Genomic DNA, 19381 nt, shown 5'->3' with positions numbered 1-19381 from the left:
GGAGCGCACTGGGTCTGGAGTTGCTCTGCTGCAGCGGCTGTAAGTGCGTGACGACCGGGGGAAGCACACAAATCAGGGGGCGAGGACTGCGTTTGCACCTCAGAGTTGCTACCCTGGTGTGGAACATCAATGCGGCACCGACCCCGCTCCGGTGCGGCGCGGGCTGGCGGCGAGGGTTACTTACGGGACGTGGGGGGAGCCGTCCAGGCTCTGCAGAGGAAGCTGCTGACAATCCAGAGCGAAAGCGCTGCCCTGCAGCCGGCTCGCGGAGCCTCCAGCATCCTTCGCCTGCCGGCCCGCGGTACTCCACAAGCTCGCTGCGGAGATGCTGTCCGTCTCTCCGTGGGGTTCTCCAAGCGGCACGCGCGGTCCTCGGACGCGAGCGAAAGCCCAATCCCTCCGGTGTGCTGCGCGGCTCCCCACCTCGCTCCGCTCCAGCCTCCAGCTCGCGCGGGCTTGAAGCAGCAGCGGGAGGGTCTCAGCTCTGCTCTCCGCCCCGTGCAGGTCTGGGCTCCTGCTCTGTGAGCCAGTGAAATGCCGGAGGGAAGAAATTCAAACCGAGAAGGGGAGGGGGGGAGAGGAGGAGACTGACACCTACCCCGCCCTCTCCTTCTCATACAAAAAAAAAAAAGAAGAAGAAGAAGAAAATCACCACCAAAGGACGCTGGGGAGGAATCGCAAGAGCGGAGGCTGCAGAATGAAAGGGAGACAGGGACCTGGTGCTGCTGCCGTGGCCACTGCGGGCGAGCGCCCCCGTCGCCTCTGGGCAGCGTGACTCGCAGGGGTTCAGCCGCCCGCCCGCTCACACGGAGCGACTGTGTGTGTGCGGGGCGCAGCGCAGCGGGCGCACGCTCGGCCTCAGCGCCGCGCCGCGCGAGGAAGCATCTCGGCGTCGCCGGTGGAGCTGAGGACGCGGCCGCCACAGAGGCTGCAAACCCTGGCGGCAGGCGGAGGGAAGCCCTCCCTTCTCTTCCCTTCTCTGTCCCCTCCCCGGCTCCTCCTTCTCCTCCGCCTATGCCTCCTCCTCCTCTGCCTAGTCCTTCTCCTCCTCCTCCTCCTTACCGTACCCCTCTAGCTGCCAGAACCTTTCTGCCCTGCCTTCTCCTCGTTTGGAAGCAAAAAGGAGAAGAGACCCACGGGCCCCGGTCCATCCGCGAGGGCTGAGGCCGAGGACCCGGTGCGCGTCTCTTCCCCGGCGGGAGGTGGTGCTGTCCGCGGTGCTGAAGTTGGTGATTTGCTGTGTAATCTTAGAACCTTGCTATCCAGATCCGGCTACCCCAGACTCAGACGCGGGAAGGAGAGCCTTCTCTCTCGGAAGCTTTCTCTTTCCGTTCTCTCCTCCCCTTCAGATGGAGATGGTACAGGCTCCCGGAGCTCCGACCTCCCGGGAACCACCATCAGGCTTCTGACAGGCAGGTCTTCCGAGTGGTCCTAACACCAAGTGACAGCAAAACATCCCGACTGAGTGGAGCCGCCAGGGAGGACTGCAGAAGCCGCTAATGCAGATGTTTTAAATATGTAATTAATTCATCTTCATACGTATGCACACTCTTACATATGCACACGTACACAAAACACACACTGCTGCTAGGAAAACTACATTAACCACACAGAGAGACACTATCACAAAACTGTAATAAATAAACAGGGATACGGATAATTACTTTAAAATAGGGAGACATTACAGGTAATAAAAACTACGGAAGTCCAGGGAGACCTGAGGTTTTCTTTGCACATTTAGATAATTTCAATAATGACTCTCAACCTCGTCTCCAGAGCTCATATCTCTCCACACTTTACCCTATGCATGGTTTCCAGGCATTTAGTCTACATAAAGTACTTGCATTTGTATCTTCTTGCAGAACCAATCCTCTCGCTGATTTTACTGGCACAATTAAGAATTATTGGCCATCTAAGTATATAATGATGCTTAGGGAGGGCTAACTAGGAGTAACTATGTTTTTCAGTGTGTTATGCAATGAACGAGCATTGGCTTTCTAGATAAATAACAGTTTGTAGAGACTTGCCTTCTCCCAAAATAGACTAAGATTTTAATGTTATGGTTAGGTCTTAGGTCTATTGTAAACAGTACTGTGGGTGCACTGCATAATTAGTATGGTGATAATGGGCCTGATTCAGCATTTTTTATTTGAGCTTTGTTTCTTATTGATTTCAAGCATGAACTGTATATTGGGTAAAATCTGGGAAATGAAGAAATACACAGATGACCAACAAGGGAAAAATAGCATCTTCGTGCTATAAACCACTCCTCCTATAAAATAATGCAATGAAGCCATTCTTATGGATTATAAAATACCCTTTTTCAATTTCAATTCCCACATGCTGTCAAAAGTCAGTGAACACTTGCCAAAACACTTTGGTACAGCATTGCCACCAGCCAATTGTAAAAAATGAAAGAAACCAATCACAGGGAAAAAAATGTTGTCAGAAAACAACTTTTTGGAAGTGTTGATTGCTTGACCATGCCTTTGTATTTTAACTACTGCATTAAACTTCACTGAAGTGGCATTAAAGAATATTTAGTAGAAGAAAAATGGGCAAGAACTAAAATTTAGCACTTCAGTACCTCCATGGACACCATTCAATGGATATTTCAAATAGATCTGAGTCCATTCTATCTCTTAGGGTATGAGCAAAAGAACTTACAAGAAATATATATTTAATTGTCTTGTAACAAAAATGGTATACCTGGGGACATTATTTTTCCAAAACGATGAGTCATTCCCTTTACTGAGTAAAGATAAAGAGAACAAAATATAATAGAAAACTCTTTCTAATGACACATATGTAATCACTCTGTATCATCTCTGTGCCTTTCTTTGGGCCAGTGTCACCATGGAAACTTCAACTATTTACAATGCACCTCGATGTAGTACATGCAGATTTGAAAGTTATGTAATGTTGTTTGTAATGCAGGTACTTGTGCTTCTACTTTGTGTTGTATAGATATGAACATCTGGAGTTATAATTAAAGAGATATGACTTTAATAGCTGCAGGATCAGAGGTTCTTTCAAGTCTTTTGTTGCATTCTTCCTACCTAGTTTTCCATGAGAAATTAAGGTAAGGAAACTGCTTTCTTTTTCACCAGTCACAACTATGACAGTTTCAGAAAAGGGTAGAATTGGTGCTCTTGTTTGACTTCATCAAATTCTATACTGGAGTAAAGGTAAGAAGTCAATCAAAGGGCTCACCATAACCCCCTGATGTCTATTAAATATAGAATTTCTTCTTTCAGAGACTGGATGCATTATCAGACTCTGGATCAAATGTGTTTGCAAATTTTTAAAGGTAGTTTTGAATGTCATGAAAATATATCTCTTTAGTTGGACAAAAGGTAATATGAGTGGAGCAAAGAAGCACACACACACAAATAAAAACATGATACTGAAAGGTAGGCTAGTTGCAAGTTTTAAAAAGTAGAGAAAAGTAAAATAAGAAAAAACTGCCATTTTCTGGTTTTCCCCACTCACATCCAATTTATGTTTCAATATAAATCATTTAGATCATGGTTTTCTGTTAACATTATCCTATAACTGGGACTAAATGATTGCTGCATCAGCAGTGCAGTCACTATTCATTCCTACACTCAGTATTCTTTTGGAGTCTACTATTATCTGGCCTGACATCATGCTAGATAGTAGCATTTTATTTATGACCAATATAGTTATCATTTGTCACAGATGGTGCACATTGATTGACTAAATTTCCCAAGTAAAACAGTACAGCCTTTCTACTTTTATTCAAGGAAATATTAAGCAGATCACTTTTTGAGTACTTCCATATATTAACATTGACTTCCAGAAGAAATAGAAAAAGATTATCATACACACCATCATCCAAGAGATTTGTAAATAATCTCTCATATGCCAACTATCGCAAAAGCCCCACTAAATTCTGGAACTTACATAGCAAAAAGGAAAGATATTTTGGTATTAATAATACTCTGAAATGACAAGCTCTACTGAGTAAAGTATAAGTGGAGAAACATTGGTTCGTCTTTAGGGGAGTTCCATGGAATAGAATTTCCTTCCAGAAAATAACCTCAACTATGCCCAGAAATTAGTGAACTTCCTTAGACAATTATGTTCAACTATGCCCAATAAAAGAGAAACATTTAGCAATCAGATTCTACACACTTTTGACGCAGACTCTCTTTTTCCAAATCTAGAGTATCTGTCCAGGATGCATTATCTAATGAAAAAGCCCAGAATTAAATCGCATTTTATAGTAAAATATCAGGTATGCAGAAGATCTACTTAGAGTCTTTGCAATGCTAATTGGCCCTTTGTAGGTAGGGTGAGATACTTTGCATTATAATTAAATATTAATAAATGAAAGATGCATAAACCTAAAACTATTTTCAAATTCCCACTATATTTTAAAGATCACATGAAATGCATGATATCTAGTGTCATGTCTACTAAATTCCTTGAAGATATTTGTTTACAAACAATCTGCGATTTTGCTTCTAATGGGAAAGTTAGAGTCAGAAAAAATGCGATGACTAAAACAAATTGTAATATTCAGAATAGAGAAACTGACCTTGAACTTTGTGTCCTTTTTCACCTTTTGAATATACAGCTTTTTATTTTTTATTTATTTTTATTTTTATTTTTATTTTTTTGGTTTTTCTCTGGTACCAGGAACCGAACTCACGACCTTGCGCTTGCCAGGCGGGCGCTTTTGCCGCTGAGCTAAATCCCCAGCCCCTATACAGCTTTTAAAATTAAACTTTACAGGAATATAGGTGAATCATGTATTTAAGAACAATGATCTGTCCAGATATACAGCTAAGAAGTACTTTTATTTGATATATTGGAGGTTTGGTTGTGGAATGAACAAGAAAGAGGAAAGAAATTAAGTACACACGTATAACTTCCTCCTTGTAAACTATGAAAATGCCACATTTGTATGAAAGAAAGATCATTAAATTATAATCATTTTATCATAAATGTTTTAGACTTTTTGAAAATTTAAAATACTCTTTAGAAGGTTTAGCATTCATAAAATCTTGATTTTAAAAATAGAATTTTATTTATACGAGGCCTTAAATGATACTGACAATGTGTTGGCAAGAAAAGAACTTCATGGGGGGTTAAAGTGTTACAATTAAGGGACAATAAAGTTTATTATAAAAAGTACATGTGAAGGATGTCCTTGAGTTTTATAATTGCATGGAATTAAGAAAATAAATCATAGAGCAGGAAGCAACTTAGGGTGGGCAGGTCTGGTTTCTGGGCTTTGTGTACTGAGTCTGCAAAACATGCATAGTGAGTTTATCTACACATTGTACCCCTTAATTTCCTCAGCTATGAGATCAGAGCAGTGTTTAGATCACGAAATTTGTTTACTTCAAGGATGAAAATATTGTTTTTTTCAGTACCGGGAATCGAACTCACGACTTTGCGCTTGCCAGGCAGGTGCTGTGCCACTGAGCTAAATCCTCAGCCCCATGAAAATATTTTATATGTCTAGCACACGGGTGGTCTCCACAGATGAACTTCTATTACTAATTTGCATTACATATTATAAAAGAATGTACTAAAATTCTGAAGTCCTAAAATCCCAAGTTTAATACATTTACATTGCAAAATTATTAAGAATTTTTTCGTTAAAATGTCTTTTATTGAAAATAAATTATTTGAAATTGTTAGAACAGAAAAATATGTGTGCAAGAGCTGAAAAAACTTAAGAATTTTTTAATTCATGTTCCTTGATTTTATGGAATTGAGTGATATTTCTAAATAATATAGACTAAAGCAGATTTGGGAGAATTCCTGGGCAATTTGTGATTGAATAACCAATAGATGATGGTGAATTTAGATATATACACTATTATTACTTTTAAAATAGATTACATTGTTTTATGTGGTCTTTGTTAAAATTATATGTGTTTAAGGATGGTGAGAATATAAACTCTGCGCAACAGAAAATGAAGTAGAATTTATTCACAGAAAGGTATTAGTAAGTGCATAGAAAGTATTTGGGCACATTAAGTTGAGAGTTCAATATGTCATTTTATACAGGGTGGAAGAAGATAGAAGTAGAATAATTTGAAGGATATATAGGCAGGACCAAAGTTGTGAAATAAAGTAGACCTTATCCTGAGTATAACTGCTTTGATAGGAGCTAGGGTGAAAATCATTCGAAATTGAGGGCCATGTCTATGTCTGAGATGTTGCTCTTACAATACAAACCATCAAATCTTTCTGTGAGCAAATGTAGTGTGTGTGTGTATTAGGTAGAAAGTGAAAATAGCCATAACTGCTAGATTCCAGCCCTCATGTATAATTCAGTTCTATATGATAACGGTGAGGAGATACTATGGTACTTTCCACTCAGGCATTGCGGAAGACATAAGCTTGTATGCAAAGAACAAATTTGTGAGGACTGCAAAAGTGAAAAAGGGCCATAGCTCATATGAAACAGCCATTGTAAGTCTAAATGGAATGAGAGAAACATAATGGAGCTCTTGTAAACAGACAGTGTTGACCCACATTCCTTTTCATGTTACTTCCATTTTGTTCCTAGTACGATTCCTAAAAATAATCAAACCTCCAGAAGAGTTTGAAACTTGTGTAAACAACCATGGGCAGGAAGCAGTTTTCTTTGGAATAAAGCATGTTTTTAAACAATCAGCAAATAAGCTTGCCTAAATTGGCTCAACTTAGCCAAATTTAACAACTCCATGGAATAAAAGAAGAAAATACAAGTGGGGAAGAGATGGACAAAAGAAACAGTAAAAGTCAGATCTCCTACAAAAGTTTACAAACTCGTTTTCCCTCCAGTGTGACCAAATTTTTCCACTCTGACTCATCACCATGAAAGTATTTCTGGATCAAGATCTACAATATTATCTCTAGTAACCAAAGGAGAGAAAAATTCTTCCATTCAGAAGCTTCAGACTCCATAAGACTCAAATCTTACACTCCAGCCAGACTGGAGAATGAAGCTACTCAGAAAGCACTGAGTCTAGCATAAGCTTGTGTCATTTAATTTTTTCATTATTAATAATTTATAAATACTTTACCAAATTGGAGAATACACAGATATAATACGGATAGTTTTATGTCCCAAACTCAGCTTTTCAGGAGCTGGAATAGCATCAACAACAATAAAGACTGGGTGAGAAATCTCATCATCTAGCATACAAATGATAACTACCTAGGGGAGATTGTTTTCACTGTAGTCTGCCTTAGATACTATAACAAATATACCATGAAATGGGTACATTATGAGCAAACTCTGTCACAGTTTTAGAGAGTGTGTTGGCAAATCCAGCAGCTGGCAAGTTCATTCCTCATAGACCTTATTATCTAGCTGTGTCCTCACCTGTGGGTTGGTGAACAAGCAGCCTCGATCTTCTTCACAGGTGCGCTGATCCTATTCGTGAGGGGTCTGCCTTGTGCCCTACAGATTACAAGTTTTTCTCTGTCTGCAAAGATGAATTAATGAGGCTCTACAAATTCATTTCCAGCATCCTCAAGTTGCAGTGGTGAAGGTGGATAGTAGAGCAGAATGGGAGGTGATAATTACTGCCTAAACGTTGTAAGCTAGTTTTCATAGCTGCTGCCAAAACATTTAAAGCTAGCTGCCGTAGCTCATCATGTTCCTCCTTTAGAATGAGGAGGTACCACATTCTTCCAATAGCGGGAAACAGGAATATGTACCAGCGCAGACTTGAAGATAATTACTGAACTTATAGTTGTCTTTTTTACCAACTACATAGCACCAATAATAAATTCTACTTCAGTTTGAACCTTGAGATAATTGTAAAATGAATTTCTGAAATGGCTTTCACTGTATAGTTCTGTATAAATATGTTTAATTCTTCTTTGAAAACATACTTTTTTTCTTGGATATGGAAATATAAAAGCTACCTCATTACAGCAATTCTACTATCTTCATACATGTTATTATTACAACTTAATGTTAATCGAGGTAGTCAATGTGATAATATAATAATTAATTATGTCTTGGTCTATTGAATTTCCTGCTTCATTACCATTTAACCAAGTTGAGAAAAGAGTGGAAAGATGATTTTTCATTTATATCTTGTTTAACATATTTCTAACATAGACTAGCTCATGTACCCGCTATAGGATGTCAAGGAGACTAGACATAATTTAATCTTTCTTTGATAATTAATTTGAATATAATATTTGAATGTTATATAATGTTGTTCCTCACTTAATTTCATTTGCTACAATTGAATATGAGGTTGGATTTTATTCTAATTAGAGCATTAGTGTCACTTTTCAAAATTTGCTCTTCTTCTGAGCTTTTCTTTACCTCTTTGAATCCCTAAGGATCTTGACAGGGAAGTTCCTTCTCACTTGGAAGATAAATCTTTACTTCTGGTCATGGGGTTACTTCTGTGGGGCAAGAATGATGTGTAAGGTGAGCGCTATTTAAAGATCTCGGACACTGGGTGATCTTTTATTTTCTTCAGTGTGCATGTGTGTGTGTGTGTGTGTGTGTGTGTGTGTTGTCAGAATTGTACAAATCCATTGGGTAAGAATTAGGCAAAATACTATATAGAGACAGGAGCTACTTATTGTTTTACTTTTGTCTCAGGCACATATAACTACAGCTACTTGTAGGAGCCCAAGACTCATCTCCTTACAAAACAACTTCAAGTCATACCCTAAGTGTGCCAATTTTAATATTTTTAATTTACATAATTTTCATAAATACTACATGCAGAAGACAATGCTAGTGTATGGGAACTTTCAGTCACTGATATTTAAGTAATTACTCTTTCTTTTTGTAATGGTTATGTACTGTTATAAGAGTTATGTCTCCCCTCTGAAGTTTCTGGATCTTTTTTATTATGTCTTGAAATTCCCACTGGTGAATAAAAATAATTTCACAGCTTCTATATTAAGAATCACCAAAACATATTAGGTATAACTTCATCATATCTTGAGAAAATTAAAACTGTGGTTGTTTGTAGGATAAGGCATCTTCAATTTGATGAAATTCAGGCTTTGAATTCTTGTCAGACTAAGTCTGTCATTGTCATTATCTTAGGGGTCATCTATAGATATGTTTTGTATTTAATTTATGGTAAAAATACTTAGGTGCTGAGCATTAATTCAGGATCCTGAATTAACATTGGAAATTAATTCAGGAAGTGTCCAATATGCAACAAACTTTTTGTAGTTCTAGAACTAGAAACAAAAAACCCACACTGTCATCTCCTTGTCACCGCATTTGAAATATGATAATGATAACATCTACTATTATAATATTGACAGTCAATGAGAAGAGCTTTCTCAGAATTACTTTTTATATTCATGACCTCTGAAATCCACATCCACATTTGCATTGCAGTGAGTAGCTGGAAGGATGGACTCAAGGGAGATTTTCCTGTTTTCCTTTACTGAAATCCTACCAGAAACAGAGCTAGGTGGGGTAGGATACAAATAACTAATATTTAGTATTTAGTAGATAACATTTAGTATTTTTATCAGTAAAGTACTGTTGATTGAAATGTAAGTTTAGTTTCAAATCAGTAGTTGTTAACTAATACAGTTGATAAAATTGCCTTGATAAAAATTCCCTCAACTGTAATAACCAAAGACCTTTAAGGACTCTTTTGGTATTTGTTCTTTTGAATTGTGATCTTCTGATATTAAAAAAATAATAGAAATGTTTTTCCCTAAGATAATCATCATTACCCTGACATAATCACCTTTCCTTCAACTCCGATGATGGTGCATTACCTCTTAAAAGAGGATGCTCAAATAAAAACTCAAAAAGTAGCAAGATGTGTGGTGACCTGTTCAGTCAGTCTGTAAAGCCATGAAGCTATTTCTGATTCCCTATTCTCAAACCTGCTTCACAAGCATCCATTAAATACATGGCACTTTCTGTTCTGCCCTTCCTCTGTCATGAAACTTCACAGTCCTGGTAGAAATTCATGTCTAGTTTATCACTCACCAAGATATACAGTGAGCACACGGGACGAGCTGAAGAAAAACAACAGCAAAAACCGGCACAAAATGTCTCCTGCCCTGGGCTCCCCTCCAGTGCAAATGACAATGCAAAATTCTCTCTTGACTTCAACTATTTCTAATTGATCGGGATCACAGAAGTTCATCCTTTTATAGTCGCAATAACCTCTAATCAGAATACCAAATGGCAAATTTTTAAAATAAAATGGAGTTTTACACTAAATTTAAATTTGAAAGCTGAATCAAACTTCCTGATGCTCAGTGGCGAGAGGAAATCAAGCAGTTTTACTTCCCTACTGCTTCTCTGAGGGCATTTTATAATAAATATGTCGTTAAATGACAGGACTTTCCATCTTTTTGGGAACCAAGCAATGTAGCCACTACCATGCTGATTCAGATTCTCTATGGGAAGTACTCTCAATAATTTGTTCTTCAAATTTTGTTTCTCAAATGAGTTTATTTACCCTCATCATTAAAAAGGAAAATAATACAAATCTGGAAAGGATATCTTTATATAGTTGATAAGCTCATTATCTACACTCAATTATTCTGAAAAAATGTATGTATGGAGAAATTAGATAACTCTCCTCTCTTATTTGACTTTACAGAGCACTGATTTTCAGGCAAAACGAGATGGGTGAGGATAGGGCAAAGCGTAGAAAAGAGAAAGAGAGGGGGTGAGGGAAGTTACTTATATAATTACAGATCTCAGACTTTTGCTTCCTTTTTTAGTTGAAGACTAGAATCTGAGTAATTATTTACCCTTGGCCTCCCGCCATTGTGCAGAAGATGCTTATATTAGGAAGATATTTAAAGAATAAAGCAGCAGTGCATTTCTCATTTTAGAACAAAGAATTGCAATTAAAGAAACAAAAGGTAAAGCTAAATAAACAAACTATTGCCAAAGCATGGAACAGTTTGTAAAGTTCTGAGGCCCAAAATATTTATTCCTGAAATCAGACTATCAGTTCAAATTCTGCACTTATAATATCAAGTACATAAAATCTACAAACTTAAACTGATTGAAGGAAAAAGTTCTAATTTGTTTCCTTTAAATTGCAAGAATAAGAGTATAAATTTTCAAGATAGAAGTACATACAATTAAATTATAATATAACAATTTTCTTAACTATTTTCTTTTTTAACATATGTCTGTGAATGTAGAAAATCATCAGCTGGCTTCAATATAAAATTTATTTTAAAATAGTGGAGTAATTTAGAAAATTATTACATAGATCAATCCCCAGGTCAAGTCTTGAATAGCACTTATTGAAAATACCTCCTAGTGGAGGAAAAGAAGAAAAGAAGTAAAATGAAATAAATGAGATGCAGATAGTTAATATCACATGGTTCCTCGTATATAAAAAATCCAAAGTATAAATAATTTAAAGAGCAACATAAAAAATAGATGATAGGAGGAAGAGAGACATTTTTAAGATCGGAAGAGTATCAAGGAAGGAAAGACAAGGACAGGAGAAATAACAAGACTAATGATGCCATATGTACAGCTACCAACTCCTACAATTAAAACATTCATTACATATTGCAAACACATACCTTAATGAGAAAAAAGAAAAAAAATTTAAATTAGAGTTCTTAGTCCCATTGCAGGTCGAGACTAAGGTTGAGCATGATTTCAAAAGTTGGTTTTAGGGAAAAATATGGAATGACTTTTGTCTTTCTGTAAGGAAAGCCTAGAAAGAACAAAGGAGATTTTCACACAATAAGGAAAGTCAATAATGCCCAAATAATTGAAAAACAAACTGAGAGCATGAAAGATGTTTTCTAGTTTTTCAACAAGGACATTTTCCATAGTAACATAGAGTCCACAAAATGTATTTAAACCAATTTCAGTCTTAAAATACAGTTCGCATTTTCATTGCTTCGGTTGCTGCAAAAGAAAATCCAATGAGATAAGTGCTCCAAATAGTCCACACAAAGTTTAATTCCTTGCTCATTGTATTACTCAACTATTTAGTGACTTCCTTCCTTAGGCGAGGCTTTGTGTTAGGTGTTAGATATGAGAAAAATGTACAAAGCTGGAAGATGCCTCATCGGGTAGTATTAATGACATTATGGGGTAGGAAGAAATAGGTTTGCACTGTTAAGAATGGTTCTATGAATTGAGAGGCTATACAGGACTGCTACAGATTGCTTGTTATAGAAGCATACAGGTGATTTTTAACCTGAATAAAAGAACAAGAAAGAATAAATCATATGCAGTGCAGATCTGAATGTAAAACTGATCGTGCTGTTGTTGTTTGTGGAACGAGAATAGCTTCTGCAATGCTCTGATGCAGGTATATGAGTGAGTTAAGTGTACTCATGACACTAATAACTCAGTTTGGTAAGGACCAGGGAGAAAGCATTAAAGTAGTAGGTGCTGAAATCTTCAAGGTAAGTAAGAACCAAAGAGGGTCCTAGGATAAACAGGAAAGAAATCAGTTAGGAAACTATATATAGTCGGAACAGAGATAATGTTAACTAGGGTTGCTACAATTCTAATGGAGATGGAAAGAAATGGATGTTTTGTGTCAAATTTTGAAGCTATAGTTAAAGTGGGGACTGCACTTACTCAACAGGGAAACTTAAGGGGAATGAGTTTGATTGGATCCCAGAATAGCAGAGGTCAAGTGGCGGCAGTGACTCCCCAAAGGCAAAGTGCACACATTGTAGAGGACAGCAGAAGCAGAACAGTGATTAGAATCTTTTGACACACGCAGACCTATAGCGCTGGCTGATCGATCATGGTGTTCCCCAAAATGAAACAGACAGGAAGTCTACACAATTTTTATTAGATTTATACAGGGGGGAAATTTTAAAGGTAAATGAACAGAAACCTACTTCAAATTGTAGTGATAGGGAATCACGACCCCTCAACCAGTCTCCAGATTTGAGCCAGTTTCCAGCCCCAGAACCCTTTGAATGATGGGAAGGCTGGGTTCCCTTGAGAAAGGACCCTGGTGCACCAGCAATTTATATAGTCAATTTTTCTCCCATCCTTCCCAAAAGGGACCTGAGGCCCTTTACAGAGTAACTGTACATTGGGGGGAAGGAAAATGATCAGACATTTTAGGGATCACTGAACACTGGTCCTGGACTAATTCCAGGGGATCCAAAATGTCGCTGTGGCCCTTCAGGAGGAGCATGGATCTGCAGAGGTCAGTAGGTCAATGGAGTTTTAGCAAAGATCAGATTCACAGTGGGTCTAGTGGGTCCTCGAACACATTTTGTAGGCATTTCCCCTGTTACAGAATGTATGGCTGGGTTAGACATACTTAGTACTTGGTTGAACTCTCACATTGGTTCCCTAATGTGGAGTGTGGGAGCTGTTATGGTTGGAAAGGCAATATGGAAGCCATCAGAGTTACCTTTACCTAGCAAAATAGTAAACCAAAAACAATACCATAGTCTTGGAGGTGTTGCAGAGATTAGTGCCGCTACCCAGGACTTGAAGGATGTAGGAGAGGTTTCCCAACACGTCTCCATTTAATCCTCCTATTTTGCCTGAGCAAAAGACATATGGATCATGGAGAATGACAGTAGATTATCATAAATTGAGTCAACTGATGACTCTGATTGCAGATGCTGTACAAGATGTGGTGTCCTTGATTGAGCAGATTACCATATCTCCTGGTTTTTAATATGCAGCTATTGATTTGGCAAATGCCTTCTTCTCTAAACATATCCATAAGGCCCATCAGAAAAAAAATTTACCTTTAGTTGACAAAGCCAGCAACACACCTTCACTGTCCTCGCTCAGGATTATAACTCTCAGCCCTGTGATAACTTGGTTTGCAGGGATCTTTTTTTTTTTTTTTTTGGTTTTTTTTTTTTTGGTTTTTTCTCCGGTACCGGGAACCAAACTCACGACCTTGCACTTGCCAAGCAGGCGCTTTTGCCGCTGAGCTAAATCCCCAGCCCTCGTTTGCAGGGATCTTGATCACCTTTCTCTCCCAAAAGATATCACACTGGTCCATTGCATTGAGGATGTCATGCTGATTGGGCCAAGTAAGCAGGAAGCAGCAACCACTCTGGAATTGTTAGTAAAACATTTGAGAGCCAGAAGATGAGAAATAAATCCAATAAAAATTCAAGGTCCTTCAATGTCAGTGAAATTTCTAGGAGTTCAGTGGTACAGGGAATTTCGAGATATTCCTTCTAAGATACAAGATGACTTGATGCATATGGCTCCCCTACAATCAAAAAAGAAGCACGATGCCTAGCGGGCCTATTTGGATTTTTGGAGGCAACATATATTCTTTACTTATGTGATTTACACTGACTCATTTATAGAGTGATTTGGAAAGCTGCTAGTTTCGGGTGGGCCACAGAACAGGAAAAGGCTTTGCAACTGTCCAGGCTTCTGTGTAGCGTGCTCTGCCACTAGGGCCATATGATCCAGCAGATCCAATCATACGTAAAGTGTCAGAGGCAGGTAGAGATTCTGTGTAGAGGGCCCTATGAGTGAATTGCCGCGGGGGCCCCTGAGATTTTGGAGTAAGGCTCTACCGTCTTTTGCAGATGACTACTCTTCCTTTGATAAACACCTCTTGGCATGCTAACTGGGCCTTTGGAAACTGAACACTTGACTATGGTACACAAGTCTGCCATGTGACCTGAGTTTCCTATCGCTAGCTGGGTATTATCTGATCCACCGAGTCATAAGTTTGGACCTGCACATCAACAGTCTATTATTAAATGGAAGTGGAGTGCATGTGATGAAGCCAGGACAGGTCCAGAGGGTACAAGTAAGTCACATGAAGAAGTTGCCCAGATGTCCATGCCTTGTCCTCCTGCTACACTGCCTTCTTAAGTGTTATTAAACCCGTGTTATGTTAAGGACCTATGCCTCCTTGCACAGGTTTCTTATGTTACACAATATAACTAAATTTTAAAATTTGAGAAGCCATATTTCTTTTAGTGTGGATGTACTATATTGGGGTACTGCCCATAGTAAATAAATGATTAATTTGTTACCTGTGGGAGTAATTTTTATTTGCCTTTTGGTATTTTAATCATTGTTTAGTATTAAAAGCATTTTTAAAATCAGAATAAAGTGAGAGACAGAGGAGAGTTGCTGTGAAGCATGGACATCTGTAGTTTTTAGACACTTGTTTGTTATCAGGTTATTTAGTCAAGGCATTGTGGTATTAAAGTGGAATTTTGGGAACCCTTTCAATATTTGCTTCTTGTGTGGAAATGAGTGCAATAAGAATTGCATACATTGTCACATTAATATGAATCTGAGTAGATCAAGACATGTTAATTCTTTATAAACCTCCTGTTGGAGACTAAGTTTTAAGGAAATGTACGTCTGGTTATCAAGTTGACAAGGGATGGCTTATGGTGGTTAATTGAGCAATTGTCAAGTTGAGTGAAGAATGCCCAGTTGTATTGAGTCAGCATGGTTCTGGCCACGGAAGACCCATTTTAAGGAGGATTGCTGTTGGAATGGTATAAAAGGAGTTCATCCCCCTTTGGAGGAACTGTACTGTGACTGTTTTCCTTTGGAAGAATTTCAGTTGTTTTTCTTCCAGAAAAGCTTTGGCTGCTTTCTTCCTTCAGAGGAGTTTCAACCCTCTTCTTCATCTTGGTCACTGTCTCCTGCTTCCCAGTGCAGATGCCTCAGCCTTCTGGCACAGAGTTTTCAGCTTCCAGCACTGGCACTTGGGCCTTTGGGGGCAGATCCTTCGGTCCCCATTGTGGATCCTCCTGATACGGATTTCACAGGACATTACTGTGGGCTCGAAGGCCTTAATTAGATCCTTCAGGTCTCTAGCATGTATCTACACCTGACTCTAGCAGGCATTGACTAATATAGCTATTTTGTGTCAAATTTTGAAGCTATAGTCAAAGGTACCTGCTGTTAGGTTCAATGTAAATAAAAGAAGATTTCAAGTACAACTGGTATTTTTTGTGTACTTATACATTTATTTTAAATTTGTATTCATGACAAATTTACCATCCAACATGGAAATATGGAAGATTGTGACAGAAGATTTGCAGTGAAACATTAGTCTCTTTAGAACTGTTAAATTTGTGATGCCTGTGGGAACTTCAAGTTTGGACAAACACACGTATGATTCAGGGCTTAAGATGGAGTTGAAGGACAACAGAAAAGTACATGAAATAGCAAGAGCAGGATGTGAGGATAGACAGAGACTTAGAAGGCTCTGATATTTAGAAGTCTCTGACATTTAGAATATAGAATGAATGGAGGAGATAGCAGAGGTGACTGAGCGCAGTGGCTAGTGATTTGAAAGAAAACTGAAAGGTTTGTGTTACAAAAATGAGAAAAGGAATAAACTCCAGATATTGAGATGGAATTAAATTTATTTTAACAAAACATGTATCGTCTGTTTAAATTTCCACTCCCTCTTCTACCAGAGCAGCCCCCACCATTATATAACTCATGCTAATGTTGACCAGGTGTCTCAGTGGTGAATACAGAGTCCACCTTGATTAAGGCAATTACTGTGACATCTGTTCTCCATCCCAAAATGCATGTGTAAAGTGGACAGATGAGGAACACAGAACAGATTCCAGCTCAGGGCACAGAGCGAGCAGATATATTACTGAACAGGAGAATGTACTTATAAACTACATGCCTTGTAAGTATTTAATATGTAAAATATAAAAATAACTGAAACAACTCCCTAACCTAATTTAAAATGGCAAAGCATGTAAATAAATATTTCTCAAGTGAAGATGTACAATGTCAATAAAAGTATGGAGGCTCACTGATCAGCAAAGAATGCAAATTAAAGTCACAATGAGGTATCGCTTCAGACCTGCTAGAATGGCCATTACTACAATGATGAAAGATGATAAATGTTGGCCAGGATGCAGAGAAAGAAGAACATTGGTACACTGCTTTGGGGAAGTAAATTAGTACAAACATGATGCAAAATGGTATGAAGATTCTTTTAATAAAATGACAAATTAAATCCAATGAATAAGCCACACACAAATACAACATGATCTTTTACATGTGCGATATAAAAATATCAAACTCATAGAAATAAATGACAGAATGGTAACTGCCATTCTTTTAGGTACTGTGAAAGGAATGGGAAATTTTTGTCGTTTGAAGTGCAAAGCTTAAAATAGACTAGATGAATACACTTTGAGAACCAGTTATTATACAGAATTCCGACTGTGGTCAGTAATAACTCATTGTATATTTCAAAATAACTCTTAAAGTTTGCATGCATCATCATAAAAAGATGAACAAGTGAGGTGACAGATACGTTAATAAATTTGTTTTGCTCTTTTTACACTTCAGTATATACCAAAACGTCATGTCATACCCTATAAATGTATATACTTACAGTTTGCCAATTAAAAATAATATTTACTTGGAAACAACTTCATTTTTCATTACTCACTCACCAAGTATACGTCAGTACAAGTTAAAAAATATTGAATGTTAGGGCAGGTCACCTAAATGCCATGTATATTTATAATATATATTACAATATTTTGTATTTGATATTATAATATATGTAATACTATTCATGTCCGTATGTATATATTTGTATGTACCTCCAGTCTTGGTCCTGCTGATTCCTGTGGAAAGTAACCCATTTTTTGGAGGAAATAGCATTCAGGTTTAGAGCAAGAGGAAGTGTGGAATCACACCTTTCTGTACAGCACATCTTCAAGTTTCTAGGTGACATGGGAATGTTTTTGGAGAACTGCTCTTTAAGTTATTGTCTGCTACAGCTTGTGTCAGGATGTCCTCCAAAGCTTAATGCAGTCATAGATGGGGCTTTTTTAGAGGTAGTTAGATCCAGATTCTGTGATGCTGGGATTGATTCATGGTGCAATGCTAGGATCAAGGGCACCAGGATTAAGAGTGTGAGTGTTACCTCCCCTAAGTAGCCTGCATAATATAAAGGATAGAAAGAGTTGTGGTCATCCTTTGTTGCTTACTACCTTCTGCCTGCCATGAACTGTTTCTCCTCTGTGATGCCACCCTGCTTTGGAGCCAGCTGGTTGTGGACTAAAACATCTACAGACTTTGAGCTAAATAAACCTTTTCTCTTTTTACTTTGGATGTCTGGTATTTTTTCAGCAAAGAGAAAAGTAACCAAGATGGTGTCTTATATAAGTTCTATCATGTACCTTATGAGTTTCATAGAACCCATATGTAGGCAGGTTATGGGTTAAATTGTGATCCTTCAAAAATCTGTTTGAAAATTTATTGAGGGTCAGTACTGAGTATGTGACTGTATTTAGGGGCTGGAGCCTAAGAGAGATAATTAACATGAAATGAGACAGAGTGAGTTCTAATCTAATAAGACTGAGATCTTTATAGTAGGAGGGAATTCAGAGACAAATAGATCCAGAGAGACCATGTGAAGAAGAAAGATAGCTATTTCTAAGCCAAAGAATGAAACCTCAAAGTAATCAAAGCCTCTTGACCCTTTGAGCTTGGACTTCTAACATTTGGGAACATGAAAAAATACATTTCCATGTTTTTAAACCACCTGGTCGTTGGTACTTTGTCATGACACCCATAGCAAACTAATACAGGGTATAACAGATTTACATCTGGGTGTAGTTAAGACAAAGAATCACACTGATGCATTCCTGAGTCCTACAGACAGGTTCTTTGCCTCCTTTTCCATTTCTCTTGATGTGTATGAATGAGAATAGACGGCCAGAAGAGTTAAGCTGTGTCATTTAGTTGAGTAGTCAGGCATAGCATCCATGGTCAGGAGCTCTTCTGGCTGTGTTGCACTTTCTTATTTGGTTAAGTGTTCAGTGAAGCTACTCTTTATGACAGATTTTGCTAGATTAATAGTACTGAAGTATGGAAATGAGGCCAGCATGTGGGCAGTCTCTAGAGTTCATTCTAGAACTCTAGCTATGGGATTTATCACTTCATTCTGTGGTAGCCATCTATAAAGACAGGCCAACCCCACGTGTCTTTTTTCCAGAACCTGACTATTCTCAGAGACTGAAAAAACCAATCATTTCTTTTTAAAAGTTTGTTCCTCATGGCCCCTTGAATACATTCACAGTGTAACAATGTATCAAACTACAAGACTACATTTATTTTTATTTTTTACAATTATATTGTACTGCAGGAAAAAGATTATACATAATGGAGGTCTCATTTCAAAGAAGAATTTCGGAAAATTGAAGTGGTTCTCCTGGGCACAATACTGTGAAGTGTTTCCGCATTTACTGTTTATGGTACATTGTAGAGTGCCATCTTGGTTTGTAATTACTAATTCCAGGGCCCAAATTTCTTTTACATAAATTTAAATAATTTTCTTCATATTTTTAGAGATATGTTGAATTTTCCAGAAATGCAACTCTAGAGTTAATTGAGAGAAGGTTTTGTGTTTGTCCCCTAGAGAATATTTTATCCACCATTTCTGAAAAT

The 19381-nt window shown here is 38.0% G+C and overlaps 1 protein-coding gene across 1 annotated transcript in view; it reads right to left on the bottom strand.

Annotated features, from left to right (window-relative positions):
• Positions 1-1329, bottom strand: part of Cntnap2 (contactin associated protein-like 2) — a 1999509-nt gene extending 1998180 nt beyond the window's left edge. Inside the window, exon 1 of the mRNA XM_005404887.2 lies at positions 185-1329. Coding sequence (XP_005404944.1) covers positions 185-617 — 433 coding nt within the window. The 5' untranslated portion in view covers positions 618-1329. The remainder of the gene's footprint in view (positions 1-184) is intronic.
• Positions 1330-19381: the final 18052 nt, after the last annotated feature.

The sequence above is a fragment of the Chinchilla lanigera genome, unplaced genomic scaffold (assembly GCF_000276665.1).
Source record: "Chinchilla lanigera isolate Chin_1 unplaced genomic scaffold, ChiLan1.0 scaffold00090, whole genome shotgun sequence".
NCBI lineage: Eukaryota > Metazoa > Chordata > Mammalia > Rodentia > Chinchillidae > Chinchilla > Chinchilla lanigera.
Note: the sequence above shows the minus strand (reverse complement) of the source record. Positions and strands in the feature narration are given on the sequence as shown.